The sequence below is a fragment of the Cibotium barometz genome, chromosome 6 (assembly GCF_041138505.1).
Source record: "Cibotium barometz isolate CiBa-2024 chromosome 6, ASM4113850v1, whole genome shotgun sequence".
NCBI lineage: Eukaryota > Viridiplantae > Streptophyta > Polypodiopsida > Cyatheales > Cibotiaceae > Cibotium > Cibotium barometz.
The window spans coordinates 41,997,070-42,014,562 of NC_141051.1; the positions used below are offsets into that span (position 1 = coordinate 41,997,070).

The window sequence follows — 17,493 nt, forward strand, 5'->3', positions numbered from 1 at the left end:
CTCCCTATACGTTGTCACATTTACAACTTGAAACGAGTGAAAGAGCCAAGTCACGTACCAATCTCCAGATTTACATGCTGAGATTGCCAGAAACAGGTCCCCTCTCCCCTTTGCTTTCTGTACCCAATTCCTTCTTGCGCAGGTTGAACAGGAGTTGCAAATAGGAAAGCTGTGTAAAGCAGGAGCCTTTGGATGGAGGTCATGGGTAGCGCAGGCGGTGGTGGCCCTGGGCAGCATGGTGAGGCAGTCTGCAGAAGTGCTGAGCTCGTGGGCCAAGCTCTTAAATCTTCTAAATTGTTTCCTTGTGTTTAATTTGTCACACACGCAAGAGAAAATTAATCGTTTGAAAATTCTACTGGACTAATGAAACCTCGTCTAATACACATCAACAATGTCAAACAAGTAGAACCAGCAGCCACATTTATCTTTCACATTCACATGGATAAGACTATGACACATTGGCTTCATATTCCATGATCTGCGAATTGCACCTTAGCTTCAGGGTATAGGGGCCAATGTAAGAATACACTATCGACCTTTGATTATTTCAAGAAGTAACCATTATTATTTTTCTGTTTGCATCACATACACTCCAACATATCCATGTGAACTCAAAACAAGAGTCTTGACTTGCTAATTTAAGCCCTTTCCAGGGCTATGAAAAGTTGCTCTATACAAACTTTTCCTACTTCTCCACACCCAAAAAACTATCTACTCTTTTCACCATATTGCTGTCATGATGTACATAAATCCACTTCGTTACATATAAGAATTTGAGTTTACAAAAACACTGCATTATTTTCTCCAGGAAGATTCTGATAAAAAGCCAAGGAAAATTTTGACAGATGCTGCATGATGGGCCAATTTGCTGAGATAAATCCTGGAGTGCTGCCAGCTGTGTGACATCAACTCTTACGACATGATTCAAAAAGTTGGAGCATCCCCTATAGCTGGAGTTCCATGACACTCAAACTGCAGCTCTGCAGTTCGTTAGTTGCATGACCTTTCCAATGTTAACCGTCAACCATTTGAGGTTGTCCATTGCTGTTGCACTAAGCCTGGTGTGAAGATGGCGATCACACACTTTATGTGATTCTTAAGCCAACCGATGTAGTAGTTTAGCTACCTGGAAGCTAACAGCTAGTACATATATATCTGCAAGCAATGCATCATACTGAGATAGAATGGCATACTTTTGTCTTAGATATTAAACCTGAAGCATAGATTCCATAATTCATCTTGATAAACTGTGTGTTAGGCATATGAACAAAAATAACAAAAATGTCAGTATAGAAAGCTCGCCTTTACAATGTATCTTGAGGCAGAGGACCAAAACCTTTCACAACCCATGGATGATGTGCAACCTCCTCTAACGTAGTTCGCAAGTTTGGATCTGTTGGTAAGGCACGCAAAAAGACAAGAAAAGTATTAGTTTGTGTGTGTGCACTATGTACGTCTGGATGTGTGGGAGCGTGCGCACCGCTTTTTTTTTTTTGGCGAGGGAGGGGAGAGCATGCCCCCACACTCATACAATGTTGAGTTTGATAAATCACATAAATGAGGCTTCACAAGATTCTACAAATTGAGATGGGCGCAATCACTACTCTCTCTGAAAAGATCTTCCTTTTGAAAACAAGAAATGTTTGTGCAGCCCACCTTTACAAAGAAGGCCCTCCAGGAGATTAATCAGATCAGGACTCGAGCCCTCAGGGATACAAAGAGGCTCGTGAACAATCTGCAATGCAATTGGGACCACTCAATACACAAGAAATTCACCACTTGTGGGAAAAATTATACAGCAGGTGAGGACCAACACAAAAACACCTGCTGCTATGAACTCATCCATAAAAGAAAACCACACAAAATCACTTAACAAATATGTTACAGAAAAGGGATTCGAAAGCTGTCTTGCAGTAAATGGTGGTACCCATAGCCTCAATGCATAAATGTACAGCCATAACAGACCGAATCTTGTTTGTGCAAAGGAAGCTTTAAGAGGCAGAAAACAGGGGTAAGACTTGGATTGTTCTCCACAGGATTGTTTGCCGCACTTAGAAGTCCTCCATGAAGCAGCATGCTGTGTCATAAAGCATTGCCTTTTGTCTACTCAATGTTATACTTATTCTTGCAAGCACTCTCCACCCCCTCAACTAGAGATCTTGGCTTTAGTTTAGTTCCTTATCGTCCTTACCCTAGTAGCAGCACGTGCCCTGCTCCACTTATCAATTTCCTCTCCCTTCTCCGTCCTGAACTTTGAGGTGCATCAATCAGAAGCAATAATTACATTGGGAGAGTTAACCAGGTCATTCTTGTTACAATAAGGATGTATTGTATGCATCAATGTCAGCTTTGCCAGCAGTATCACCATCCAATGGAGTCCCTTACAATATTAATCCACAACATGCTTCAATAAGAAGATGATCTTTGGGCAGAGTGTATAACACCACACTTGACCTAATCTAGTGACTAAAATAAGCAGATGTCAGATTGATGGAGACACTCAAGAATAGAACAACGCTTTAAATCAGCTACATTCTTCATTGATCAAATTCACAGTTAAATAGCTGGTCGAAATTCAGACTGGTAAAAGAAAATCCATGTCTATTGAGTATTTCTTCACACATTTAAGACGATGAAGTCACCTTCTCATACATGTCCTGTAGTGTATCCCCAATGAACGGATAGTAGCCAAAAAGCATACAGAAAAGGGTCACACCCAGGGCCCAAACGTCTGCTGCTTTGCCACGGTAAGGCGAGCCTGATGCAGGCATAAAAAATACAGTCTCTGTTATGGTGTACAAAGTTGAATCCATACCCATGATAAACTGGACACTCGCAATATATTTAAAAAATATAAACCTGAACAGCATTCAGGAGCTGTGAATACGGGTGTTCCCGGGGACCTTTGTATCTCATCATTGTTATCCTGTGCACAAAGCCATTAAAAAAAATACTGTAAATGGCAGTAGCTCTCTCATGCAAACCCACCCTACGTTAGAAGCTACTCTAGCCTTGAGAACAAAAGAAGATGCTTGATCTGAAATCTACCTGAAAAGTTTGGCTGATGCTGAAATCTCCGATTTTGATACGGCCTTCACTACTTATCAATAGGTTCTCTGGCTTGATGTCTCCATGTATGACATTCTGTGGATACAGTCAAATTCATGTAGCACCTTCAAATGTCACAATATTTGCAAGTATGCATATAAGCACAGCCATGCAAAATGCATGTATTGCAAACTGGATCACCTGCTTGTGTAGGTACATTAGACCTTCCACAACATCCCGGAAGTATCGCCGGGCATTGGCCTCTCCAATCCCTCCAGGGGGACCTGACCCTTCAAAGATCCTTCTTCCTTCAGCATATTCAAGAACTATGTACAACGATAGACCAATAAGGCCATACATCAGAAAATCTGAGAAGTAACTCCACAAATTGGTGCAGCATAAGGGTCCTTTGGCATATAAGGCAACTGTTTAAAAATCTTAGCTCTTCTGCACATACCCATATAGAAATGATCACTCTCTGGGTCATCAATAACCTCTATAAGGTTCACAATATGGGGATGTTCCAACTGTTTCATGATTTCAACCTGTACCAATAGCCAAACTATCAGATTAATGAGATACTTTTTGTTTAGCTGAATGATTGCAAGGTTAGACATTCTAGAAGGATACAAGGTAGCCCTCTAGCAAAGAACATTAAATACCTCTCTCATGACATCTGTCAGAGCTGTTTGTGATGGTGCAACCCGTACTCTGCGGAGACGGGCCTTCCGGAGTATCTGTAAGACATCATTAAAGACAGTAAACAATCAACGCCATATCACTAGTGAATTCATAGTGACCACGATGTATAAAGAAAATCCAGGATGTTGACTCCTATCCCATAATCGACTCCCCCAGTATGGCTTGGCGCGTTTACCAAGCATGATATTCTTGTGGTTGTCCATGGAGCGGATGAGGGCAGTGGTCTGCTTCCCTTTTCTATTGGATCCCATGGCAGATTAGAGAGATCCGAACTTCCCTTAGAGGATTTCAGTGTGGCTGCACCTTACAGAGGGTGAGGGTGATAGGATTTCACGCACAGGAGTGGCACATAGACCCACCACTGGCCAAGGTGGCCAGGGAGAGATTATGGCGGCTATGGATATGGGAGTACCAACCTCTCACGCACCTTCAGGGGAACTCGGGCGAGTGGACTTGGCATGACCCCGCTGATCAAGAGGAGACTCTGGATGCCCTCTTCTTTGCATATATAGCGCGGCTAGGCCGGAGGATCCACATGTCAGAGATTGATGGCACCCCGGCAGCAACAATACACTGGCATTCACAGGGCCTCCTCTCAGAGTTTTGGAAGAGGCTCTATGACAGTTTTCGGCCTAGAAAGATCACCCTCTTTCTTTGGCTGATGGCACACAGGAGCTTGGCGATCAGCACTTAGTTGGCAGTTGGAGGTTGGCCAACTGCTTGCCCGAGGCCAAGATGGATGGCAAAGAAATTAGAATGAAAATAGCATGGAGTGCTATTATTGTAGCAAACCAAAGCATATAGCAAAGTACTGCTATAAAAAGCAGAATGATATAAATATTGGGCTAGGGTTTGCAGCACAACACACCCACACACAGTTCAGCAAGTACACAGTCATGAGAAAGAGAGAAGCACACAACTCGATAGTGATTGCACTTGATAGTGAGTGGTGTAAGTACAATGTGATAAGTACACCCAATAATATGAAATAAGAGGGTGTTCACATGCTAGGAAAAAAAACCTTCTAGTGAGAGAAAAAGTTCCCCAGTTACTAAGTGTGTTCACACACATCACTACCCATATGGTATATGTCTACAAACCCCCCAGCATGTTGTAACACTCTTTTAATTATTAAATAGAGAAGGATACCCCTGATGACAAGAGAGGGCCTAACGCTCTTGTACTAGTTTAATAGGTGTGACACCCCTCTCCCGAATGGTCCCAGTCAACACCATTGCAGGTGTCGAAGGGTACCACAAAGCATGTGGACACCCTTTATCACAGACAGGCTGGCCAGGTTGGAGCAGCCAGGATAGAAGCAGCATGGAACAGTGCTGGATGGAAAGCCAAGAGGGCCTCACTAGCAGGAGGCAGGACCAAACGGCACCGGCTGTCGTCACCCACTGCTGGTCGGCTGCAGCCCGACGAGCCCGTCATAACAGCAGTGATGTTCGGCGCAACAGAAATCTTTCTAAGACTTAGATTGTTCTTGTAAGTTCATAGGATATCATTTAAATAATTTTCTCACACTTTCAGCTTGGCAGGCTTGTACACAGAGCTATTACACCCAGATTAATGCAATACAGTAGTAGATTAGGTATCTATATGTGCAATATTCTCTTCCGTTGTTATCTTCTCTCACTTATTGCCCTGCACTTTAGAGAGATAGACCTTACAGGAGGGCCTTCTTGCCCCCATAGCACGGTCTTTATTGCAAATAGGTGGTTTTATTGACTTCTTTTTGCAACGAATCATGCAATAAGTGTAAAATACTCAATTCAAAGCTTACCTTGATAGCATAAAACTTGCCATCCAACTTACTACGATGTAGAACCTGTTTAACAATGCAATCAGATAAAGAACAATGCAATCAGATAAAGACAACATTATCTACCCCGCCCAAAAAATTAAAATTAAAATTAAAAAAATTATATATATATATATATATATACACACACACACACACACACACATACAAATCAAGGTAACAGCAAAGATGCAGGAAACAAACAGTAAAAGAGTAATGACTGACCACTTTGCCATAGCTTCCGGTTCCAATCAGGCATTCTCTCACATATTCATTCACCATCTTATTTCCATCGAAATCCTGTTCAAAAAGACAGCACGGAATGAAAATTCCAACCTTGAGTTGAGGGAGGAAAGAGAACTACAAAATGTGTTGTCCTTCATGCATCAATTATAATTTTTGCATTCACTAACGGAGTCAAGAGAACACTTTGCATGAGAGACATAAGGATTTTGGCATGTGGGTGTCATAATCAAGGATATAATTTGCCCACTTTGCTATATGAAGAGTTTTGGATGAGAGTATGTCCATGGTATGTCTCTAGAAGGTATTAGGTGGGGTATTCCTTGATGGGGAGAAAACCAGAATTAGGGTTTAGAGTTCATTCATGGGAGACATACACAGAGAAGCAAGGGAGAGAGAGAGAGAGTTGTGGGGATAAGTCAACTCATGAAAAGTATGAGTGTGTGACTCCCCTATCACACATGTATATTGCACTAGTACACATAGTGCACTTAGTACATTAAAAGTACTAAGTGTACTATGTACTATAACTTATGGGCTTGTACACACTATAAGGGTGGGCATAATGCCTTTACCCCAACAACCTCCCACTTAAAGGCAAAGTGCCCTTAAGTAAAGGAAAAGAAAAAATCAGCATGTACATGATAATATACAAGGCCATATCAAGGCTGAAACTGGCCTCATCCAATGCCCATCAAGTGTCTGCAATGAGCAAACCGCTCCGAAGGCAAACTCTTCGTCAACAGATCAGCCGGGTTGTCATCCGTATGAATCTTAACAAGCTGAATTTGCTTGTTCTCTATCACCTCTCTGATGAAGTGATACTTCACATCCACATGCTTCGTCTTTGCATGAAAAACAGGGTTCTTTGCCAACTGAATGGCACTCTGACTGTCACAATGCAACAATGGAATATCCCCTGTATAACCCAAATCAACCACTAACCGAGATATCCATAATGCCTCCTTGCAAGCCTCTGTGGCTGCAATATACTCGGCCTCTGTAGTAGATAAGGCAATGCACTTCTGCATCCTGGATATCCATGACACAGCACCTCCTGTGAATGTAAATACATAACCGGTAGTAGACTTCCGGTTATCTGGATGACCGGCATAATCCGAATCCGTGTAACCATGCACTAATGCATCCTGTTTGCCAAAGCAAATGCACAAATCCTGTGTGCCCTTCAGGTATCTCATGACACCTTTCACTGCTTCCCAATGCTTCTTGCCAGGGTTGGCCATGTATCTAGAAACCACTCCCACTGCAAATGCAATGTCCGGCCTAGTAGCAACCATGGCATACATGAGACTGCCACAAGCTGAAGCATACGGAATCTTGGCCATATCAGCCCTGTCTCTATCCGACTGTGGGCTGTCCATAGCACTGAGTTTCACATATGGAGGCAAAGGAGTACTAGCTTTCTTCCCCCCGTCCATATTGAACCTCTGCAAGACTTTGCCAATGTATTCCTTCTGAGACAAATACAACACATGTTGATTTCTGTCCCGAAGTATCCGCATACCCAAGATGTGATTTGCATCACCCAAATCCTTCATATCAAAGGTTTCATGCAGCCTCTTTTTCAATGCATCGATCTCTTTACGAGATTTCCCGGCAATCAACATATCATCAACATACAAGATGAGGATCAATAGACTGCCATCCAAAGCTTTCTTGGTGTACAAGCAGTGATCTATGTCACTTCTCCTGAATTTCTGGGATTTCATGAATGTATCAAATTTATGATACCATTCTCTTGGTGCCTGTTTGAGCCCATAAAGACTCTTTTTCAGCTTGCATACAAGCTTCTCCTTTCCACTTACTGCATAACCCTCTGGCTGCTGCATATATATCTCCTCATGGAGATCACCGTGAAGAAAAGCAGTCTTCACATCCATCTGAATCAAGTCCAGATCATCATGCGCAACCAAAGCCAACACAGCTCTAAGTGTGGTCATTTTGACCACTGGAGAGAAGATCTCATCAAAGTCCACACCATATTCCTGCTTGAAGCCCTTAGCCACTAACCTGGCTTTGTATCTTGGCTTTGCATCTGGTGCAACTTTGAGCCTGTATACCCACTTGCATGGCAAAACCTTCTTGCCTGCAAGCAAAGGCACCAACTTCCAAGTTCCATTTTTATGCAGAGAATCCATCTCTGACTTCATGGCACGCTCCCATAGAGCTTTGTCTGCCCTCTGTAAAGCCTCTTTGTAACATGAGGGCTCCCCACAGTCAGTGAGCATCAAGTAGTCAACCCCTGGAACAAACCTGTCAGGGGCTCTGGAGGGTCTAGTGGACCTCCGTACCCAATGACCATCATTTGTAGGTTGCTGTCCAGCCTGCATATCACCCATTGGTGGCTCCTGTTCCATGCCATAAGGCTGAAAAATCATGCCCGGTATCTCCTCTAACTGTGGTATATCCATAGGGATATCTTCTGCCATATCTGGCTGTCCATTTGGACCATTTTCAGCACCATTTAAGGGCTGGTTTTCCTGCTGTAATGGCTGATTTACAGCCCTTTGTTGTTGTCCATGATGTCCATCATCATCAAAGATGACTCTGCCAGGCTCCTTATACATGCATGTTTCATCAAAAATGACATCATTGCTGCGTATGATCTTTCTATTCATGGGATCCCAAAGTCTATACCCCATTTCACCTCTGTCACCATATCCTAGGAATATGCATTTATGAGACTTAGGATCAAGTTTGGTGCGCATTTCCCTGCGTATGTGCACGTACGCAACGCAACCAAACACTCTCAAGTGCTTGTATGACGGAGGCTTCCCTGTCCATACTTCCTCTGGCACTTTCCCACCAAGCCTCGTGTTAGGTGACCTATTTATAAGGTGAACGGCTGTCATAACAGCTTCAGCCCAAAAACCATGAGGTAATGCAGCATGTGACAACATAGAACGGACCTTCTCCTGAATGGTCCTGTTCATCCTCTCTGCTGTCCCGTTTTGTGGAGGATCATAAGGAGTAGAGAGCTCCCTCTTGATGCCTTTAGCATCACAAAAGTCCTGAAACTGTTTGGACGTATACTCTCCACCATTGTCGGAACGCAAAGCCTTCAGTGTTTTGCCAGTTTGATTCTCAACAAGAGCAACAAACTTCTGAAACACTGAGAATGTATCACTCTTCAAACGAAGAGGATAAACCCACACCTTGCGTGTGGCATCATCTATAAAAGACACAAAATATTTTGCCCCTCCCAAAGAAAGCTGAGGCATCTCACATACATCTGTATGCACAAGCTCTAACTGAGCATCTTTCTGTCCAAGAGCTTTCTTGTGGGGGCACTGTAGTTGCCTACCATATATACAATGCTCACAAAACTGAAAACTTGAAAACTTTAGAGAAGGCAAGTAACCCAAACGAGACAATTGCTCCATTTCCTTGACACTCATGTGTCCCAACCGGCTATGCCACATAGAAATTTCCGGCAGCTCGGTTGCATTTACATTAGCATGGTGACAAACACCTGCATGCATAAAGTAAAGAGTGTCCACCTTAGAGCCTCTGGCAACAACCAGTGAGCCCTTACTAATTTTCCACTTTCCACTACCAAATGTGGTAACATAATCAGCATCATCAAGCTGTCCAGTAGAAAGCAGATTCTTCTTGATTTCAGGCACATGCCTGACATCATGGAGCATAAGCTGTGAGCCATCTGAAAATACAAGCCTCACATCACCTCTGCCAAGAATTTTGCATGCATGGTTATCACCCAAATAAACCACTCCTTCATTGCCAGCAGTGTACCTGACAAACAAGTCTCTGCAACCTGTGACATGAAAGGAGGCACCTGAATCAATGATCCATGAGTGCATACCATGACCACCTGTAAGAAGTGAATGGGCATCAAGTGAAGAAGTAAAGAGGACCTCATCCTCACTGCCACCTGCATGTGACACATTGATTTCTTCGATCTTGACTCCACTTTTGCCCTTTGGCTTTACATCTTTGGCTTCATCCTTCTCTTTGTCTTTGCCTTTTCCCTTTTCTTTTTGATCATTTTTCCATTTGTAGCATTGCTTTTTGATGTGTCCCTTCTTGCCACAATAATGGCATTCCAAATCCTTTTTGGAGCGAGACTTGCTCCTTCCCCTTTCTTGGCTTTTACCCCTTTGCTGGGATCTCCCACGTGCATTCATTGCATTGGACTTTCCAACAGAGTTGTTTTTCCTGTTCATCTCTTCTTGAAGAAGAGCACCCTCAACATCTGCATATGACAGCATAGCATTCGAATTGCTAGTGGCTGTCCTGAATGTGTCCCAACTCTCTGGCAAAGTGCATAACAGAAAAGTGGCTTTGAACTCATCGTCCATTGCCAACTTTTGATTAATGACCTGGCTGACAATACCATTAAACTCATTTAGATGGGCTGTCATAGACGCCCCTTCCTTCATCTGAAGGCCTATGAGTTTCTTCAACCAATACACTTTGCTTGAGGCACTTTGTTGGGCATACAAGTCCTGCAATCTCTGCCACATTCCCCAAGCTGTCTTCTCTTCACGAATGCTGAAAAGTAAAGAGTCTGACACAGACAACATGATAGTAGATCTTGCCAGCTCATCCATATCTTCCCACTCTTCAGCCGTAAGAGAAGCGGGCATCACACCCCTTTCTTTGATAGGCTTGTGCTGCTTTTTCTGGAGCAACACATTGTAGCATAGGGTTTGCCAAATATCATAGTTATGCGAGCCTTCAAGCTTCTTGATGTGAAGCAATGAAGAGCTCTCACCTGTGGTTGCCATAGCAAAATGCAACCTGTAAATGCCTGACTCCCTGCAAAATGTGCAAACACTGCACCCAAGATGTGCAAACACTGCACCCAGAGCACACAAAGTGCTCACAAATGTTCTCCCAAGCTTTATCTCCCACTGCGGAAGCAAGAATGCAACTTTTCTCCCACTTTATGTGATGAAAAACACCAAAATCTGGTTGCTGCAGATTTTGGACAGCACCTTAAATGTGCTCTTTTGCCCTTCCAAAGTACTGTACAGCAGTACTAAGTGCTCACCTGTAATGTACCAAACCTGTCCCGGCAAGTACAGCAGCTGAAATTGAACCTTTTGGTCACTCAAAACAGTGTACAGCCATGCCAAAACATGCACAAAGCTGTGCCAAATCTGTACCAGCAGGTACAATAGCAATAAATGCTCTCCTGGCTGTCCAAATGAGTGAAAATCAGACTTTTACAGTCTCGAACACTGCATGCAACAGTCCCGAACAGAAATTGGGCAAAAGCCCCTTGACTGCAAGCTGATTTTTGAGGATTCAAGGCATAAATGTCTTGCCTGCTGCTTTGCCAAGCTCAACAAGCATACAAACTTGAAAAGCCCCTTGATTTGAGATCAATTTCTGATCATACATGGTACATTGACGCACATAAAGGCATCCAAAGTGTTCACGATGCTTCCCCCTGGCCACATATACATCCAATACATGAAAGCCCCTTGATTTACAGGCACATTGAGTGCTTGTAAGGCATCAACACATTATCCACAGCATCAAATGCGATCGCCTGCATGCAAATCAACCAAATCGGCACAAAAGCCCCTTGATTTGCACTGCAATTTGCTGCAATTTGCTGCAATTTTGCCCAAATGTGCGATTTTTCACATCATACAGCATGTATGAGTGCTTAATTGCACAATTACATCAAAAGCCCCAAATTTCGACATCCAATTTCCTGCAAATTGATCCTGATTTGACCAATTTCCTGCAAATTTATCCTGATTGTGACCAATGTCACCCAATTTTGCCAATTTTGCTCAAAAAATTGAGCAATTGACACCTGTATCTGCTCAATTGCAAATCCCAAAAAAAATTTGAGGAAAATACCTTGTAATTTCTGATTTTTCTTCAATTTGCAGGCTGTTGCAGGAAAAGAGTGCAGAAAGGGGGACTCCTCAGGCGCTGCTGTATAGATGATGCTGCTGCTGATGCTCCATGAACCTCTGAAATTTCTGATTTTTCTGAGTTTCTTGACTTGCAGGCTGAGATGGAGGCGGTGGTGGCGGCGACTTCGGTGCTGGGCAGCTTCTGGAGCAGCTGGGCAGCCCCGTGTGCTGGTTGTGGGCAGCCTGGGCAGCCACGTGGGCTGGCTGCGTGGATTGTCCTGGGCAGCCTGGTTGGTTGGGGCAGCCCTTGTTGGGCTGCGTGGGCTGTTCGAAGGCGTCGACTGCTTCAGCCAGATACGCAGCCTTCTCCGCCTGCGTATACACACCCGCGTATACTAATGATGTTTTTACACACCCGCTTACAAGCTCGCCTCCAGCTTCGCCTTCGCTTAACGCCCACCTGACGTGTTCGCCAGCTTCACGCTGTTCGCCTGGGTTCGCTACGATGCGCCTTCGCTCGTGTTTGCCTGCGCCGTGTATTCGCCTAGCGCCTTCTATGCCCAGCGCTATGCCTGAGTTCGCCCAGTCTATATGACGGGCTCCGCTCAGCGCTAATACGCTTTGTGTGTCCAGGCCCCTTGCTGCAAGCCTACGTAAGCTGCATCATCGACTGGTGCTGCGCCTCTTCACACACAGGCTGCGCCAGGAGGTCAAGGCTCTTCCACGCTCATGTTGGTGCGCTGGCTGCCCTGCACTCGCCTTCTTTTACCGTGTGTTTCCCAATGTGGAAGGTGCTCTTCTCAACACCTACAGGCTCTGATACCAGTTGATGGGGAGAAAACCAGAATTAGGGTTTAGAGTTCATTCATGGGAGACATACACAGAGAAGCAAGGGAGAGAGAGAGAGAGTTGTGGGGATAAGTCAACTCATGAAAAGTATGAGTGTGTGACTCCCCTATCACACATGTATATTGCACTAGTACACATAGTGCACTTAGTACATTAAAAGTACTAAGTGTACTATGTACTATAACTTATGGGCTTGTACACACTATAAGGGTGGGCATAATGCCTTTACCCCAACATTCCTGAGGGAAATAACAACCAGTAGTATGTCCATGGCATGTCTCTGGGAGGAGTTAGGTGGGGTATTCTTGAGGGAAATAATGATCAAGGTTTACATGTGACAGTAAGAAGTGACTGAAACACTCTTAAGCTAGTAGACTCATTAACCTAGAATTCTCACCAGGATTAACTCTTTACTAAATCTCATCAAAGTACGATTGAGTACATGCCAAGTAAAACCCTGGAAAAAAGATACATCAAGTAAACCGCAAAAGGGACTTTAAGAGTTTGACTAGTGTCTCGCCACCAACCGTAGGCTACATGGCAAGCCACCAACAACCTGTAAAACCACGAAAACAGCTAGAGAATCAGTAGGAAAGCCATGTGTCCCATACGATCCCAAATTCCCACAGGGTGAGCACACTAAGGGGCCTGACTTGTGCCTAAATGAGCCAAGCCTAACTTTTATAGCTACATTCTATTCTTAAAATAAGGACACTTTGCTCCCTACTAAACCTAATTCTATCTGGCTGTTGCCACATTATTTCCTTATAATAGGGACATAGCATCATCCCCCTCTTAATTAGGGAAGACTAGAAGGCAAAATTTGGAGATTGGCTCTCGATTGAAGTAACATTCTCCCAAGTGTGTTATCTTCAGCCAATCGATCCTTCCACCTAGCCAACCACTTGGAAAAAATCATGTTCACAAAGTGCACTGTGTCCTATTGCTATCACAAGAAGTCCACCACAGCACTGACTCAAAAAAATCTAAGCCAACCATCCACAAGGCTCTTGGCTAATGACCATACAGAAACATTGTTGGGCCACTTGTGTCTCCCTGTGAACAGCCCCTAAAAAGGTTGTGTGTGTGTGTGTGTGTAACCTTATTCATGTGTGTGTGTGAACACCTGCTTAGGTGTGAACACCCCATTATATCTGCATAAGATAAGTGTGATGTGTGTCATGGGTGTATTTGTGAGTGTGATTTAAAAGATAAGGCCTATGCCTATAAAAGCATTGTACTTGATGAGCTTCAACATCAATCAAATCCCTATCATTGAGTCATGCAAATACTCTCTGGAGGTATAGCGGTACTCTTCAAGCGAGAGCTATAGGAGCGCCTACAGGTGGTAGCACGTGACCAGGAGGCTAGATACATGTGGATTAGACTGCAGCTCTCAGCAGACAGGGTGTTATACATTGCTCTATGCTACTTCTATCCTAGAGGATCGAGATATGCCATGACAGCAGAGGAGGAGAGTAGAGGGGAGGAGGAGGAGGACACAAGGCCATTGGGAGAGTCACCATATGCAGCTGAGATCATACACTACTCCAACTTGGGGGAAGTCCTCCTTATGGGGGACTTCAATGCACGGACACAGAGCCAACAGTGCGACATTCATGATTTTGAGCACCCCGAGGTGATGCACACACACAAGGTGGAGGACACGGGAGCTTGCAGGGTGCAGAGGACATGGGGCCGGATAACACCAGATATGGTCATCATTTACTTGAGCTGGGAGCACGACACCATCTCGTTATTTATAACGGAATGAGACAGTGCCAAGATTCAAGAGCACTGACATGCTTTCCACGATCGGGGGGGTAGCACAGTGGACTACATCATGAGGTCCATGGAGACCACACAGGCAGTGACATCTTTCACCATCCCCCCCTGTCCTATTGGTGCGGATCACACGTACCTCTTACTGTCACTGGCGAGCTCCACACCAGCACCCACACACCCCACACAGGCATCGCATACAACTTTCTACTCCACCCATGACTTGGCAGACATATATGAGCATCATGTATATGACGGGCTATTCCAGATGGATCCCCTGTCACCTCTAGACACCCTCACCACCCAGTTGTCATCTCTACTACATACGGCCGCCACCCGCAGCTTCCCCCATCATACACATTGCACACATAGATAGATCTGGGAGCATGCCCCAGAATCAGTGGTATGATAATGAGTGCAGAGAGCTATATAGACACCTCCGTGCCCAGAGAGCACTGGGGACCATTACACAGAGACAGGCTAGCCGACAGACGAGGACCCTCACACGCCGTAAGAGGCGTGCATATGAGGAGGCACAGTACTGGGATATATACCACCTACTCATGAGCAGAGATGCAGCCACTGCATGGCGCAATGAAACGAGACCCAAGCAGGGGTCACCCCTTCCTGGACTCACTTCTCCAGTTAGCACTTTAATATACACTCTTAAAAGACAATAGCACAAGACAAAGTAGCAATAAAAAGTAATTAACAACTCTGAGCATAGATAGATGACACCACACTGAGGCCGGAACGGCCGGCCCCCCCCCCAAGGATTGTTATTATTACTTGGGAGAATTTGTTACAAGTACACGGGCCCAAGGCCAGATTTCCAATAAGCAATGCACGATGAAGAAAAACAAAGTATCAAACCCAAACATGTTTGTTGATGCCGAGTCTGCAGTCACCAAGGGCTGCCCCGTCCATAGCACCTTCCAGAGTCACACTCTGCGTGCAATCCACCCGTCCCTGGCACTACGGATCACGCCGTGCCAGTCCTAGCGATGGGGCACCCTCACGGAGTTGACTCGGTGAATGGAAGAGGAGTCCAGACATAGGAGAGCAGGAGAATTCCTCATTCTTCGCGATGAAAATCTTCTGGAGCCACCGTACAGCCAGTAGGAAGAGTGAAACAACCTGGGCCACTTGTAGGAAATGCGTATGTCCTAAATCCACGCGGATAACCCCACTGGTTTGACCTGCTGTACCTGCTGTACGACCAGAATCAACAAATAATGATGGTACTGTACCTGCTGTACCTGCTGTACGACCAGAATCAGCAAATAATGATGGTACTGTACCTGCTGTACCTGCTGTACCTGCTGTACGACCAGAATCAGCAAATAATGATGGTACTGTACCTGCTGTACCTGCTGTACGACCAGAATCAGCAAATAATGATGGTACTGTACCTGCTGTACCTGCTGTACCTGCTGTACGACCAGAATCAGCAAATAATGATGGTACTGTACCTGTTGTACCTGCTGTACGACCAGAATCAGCAAATAATGATGGTACTGTACCTGCTGTACGACCAGAATCAGCAAATAATTAGTGCTCCAGCCTGTTTTCTCTAAATCCCAGCAAGCAGCTGTGTTTTCTTCCTCCAAAATGCAAGGGAGAGGGCTGGAAGTGAGGCGCCTTCCTCCCATGCAAAGGATTGGGTGTGGTAGGTGGGGTAGGTGGCCAACCCCCACCCCACATGCTATAAAAGGGTGCCCAGGCCAAAAGAAGGTGCCCACACTTATAAAGTGTCCACCTACTTTTAATGAAGTATGAAACCTGTAAGTTATAAGACTTATAACTTAAAACTCTTATTAAAATAAGGATTTCCCACCTGTTCACACGCCACAAAACCTATCAGAAGACAAGGCATTCCACGGCTCACGGGAGGGCGTCCCCGACCCCTGAGCTAGACACACATGTCAAGCATGCAAACAAAACCACTTCACGCGAAAACATTTCAAAGGCAGGCAAACATGAGTGCACAATGCAACATTGTTAAAGGATAATCTCCGTTCATGTACTTACACAATACTTGACATTTCCGGGCACCAACAGGCCCACCGGAAAGTCAATTCCAGGTACACACACAGTGTACAATCCACCCGTCCCTGGCACTACGAATCACGCCGTGCCAGTCCTAGCGGTGGTAATCCAGAAACATACACCGTGTGCAATCCACCCGTCCCTGGCACTACGAATCACGCCGTGCCAGTCCTAGCGATGGAGCACCACTACGGAGTATGCTCATCCAGAGCCCAAAGCTCACACAAGAAGATAAGAGGACCATTAGATAGCTCAATGGTGACATCTCCCCGTCTTCTAAACAGTTGTCCGCAACTGAAAAGCTTCCAAATAGTCATGGAGAAGCTGCGGATAATCTTTGAAGTAGTCCTCATCAACCCACTTAGCATCAATGGGGAGATAGTTCTTGAACTTCACCAAAAAGCGTCTTACAAGCTTGCCTACAGATAGCTTACGCTCTTTATGAAACACAATCTGCTCTGGTTGCAAAATCTCTTCCAACTCATCCACTTCTGGTGGATCCTCAATGATAGGAAGACTTGGTTCCGGACCCACATACTTTCGTAAGAGGCTAACATGGAAAGCATTATGTATCTTCCAATGGGATGGCAATGCTAAACGAAAAGCAACTTCATTGATCTGCTCAATGACCTTGAAAGGCCCATAATACCTGGATGAGAGCTTGGGAAACATCCCCTCCTTACCAGATCTCTTACGGAGTCTAGCTTTTTCGAATTTCAGCAATACCCAATCATTTACCTTGACATCCAAATGCTTTCTATGCTTGTCTGCAGCCTTCTTATGCTTCTCTTGAGAACGGGCTATGGCTGTCCGTACCTGTGCAAAGGCAACATCCAAGTCCCTGACAAAGTCATCAGCAGCAAAAATCTCATCCTTAGTACGTAGGATGGGAGGCAATACCACTTTGCCATAAACTATCTCAAAGGGAGCCTTCCCAGTAGAAGCATGCACCGTGTTATTGTATGCAAACTCCACAAGTGGCAAATACTTTTCCCACAAAGTCTTTTGATCAGCTACATAGCATTTGAGAAGGTCCAATACGGCTGAATTTGCTGCTTCACTTTGACCATCGGTTTGAGGATGAAAAGCGGATGAAAAATTCAGCTTTGTGCCCATATTGTCAAAAAGTGCTCTCCAGAAGAGACTGGTAGTTCG

General features: G+C 44.8%; 1 protein-coding gene across 3 annotated transcripts in view; it reads right to left on the reverse strand.

Moving 5' to 3' along the window:
- Positions 1 to 520: 520 nt before the first annotated feature.
- The window catches only part of LOC147637766 (serine/threonine-protein kinase GRIK1-like), a 44,935-nt gene continuing 27,962 nt past the window's right edge, over positions 521 to 17,493 (reverse strand). The window contains exons 2-12 of one of the 3 annotated variants that reach the window (XR_015266086.1): positions 5,783 to 5,857; positions 5,540 to 5,584; positions 3,711 to 3,785; positions 3,506 to 3,593; positions 3,250 to 3,374; positions 3,049 to 3,144; positions 2,860 to 2,926; positions 2,192 to 2,758; positions 1,657 to 1,735; positions 1,303 to 1,393; positions 521 to 1,155 (exon numbers count right to left, since the gene is read on the reverse strand). Coding sequence is in view for 1 of the 3 variants with exons in the window: in XM_086799584.1 (XP_086655710.1) it covers positions 1,305 to 1,393; positions 1,657 to 1,735; positions 2,643 to 2,758; positions 2,860 to 2,926; positions 3,049 to 3,144; positions 3,250 to 3,374; positions 3,506 to 3,593; positions 3,711 to 3,785; positions 5,540 to 5,584; positions 5,783 to 5,857 (855 nt within the window). In the remaining 2 variants the exon portion in view is untranslated. The remainder of the gene's footprint in view (positions 1,156 to 1,302; positions 1,394 to 1,656; positions 1,736 to 2,191; positions 2,759 to 2,859; positions 2,927 to 3,048; positions 3,145 to 3,249; positions 3,375 to 3,505; positions 3,594 to 3,710; positions 3,786 to 5,539; positions 5,585 to 5,782; positions 5,858 to 17,493) is intronic. The other 2 variants (XM_086799584.1, XR_015266085.1) reach the window with 2 other exon arrangements.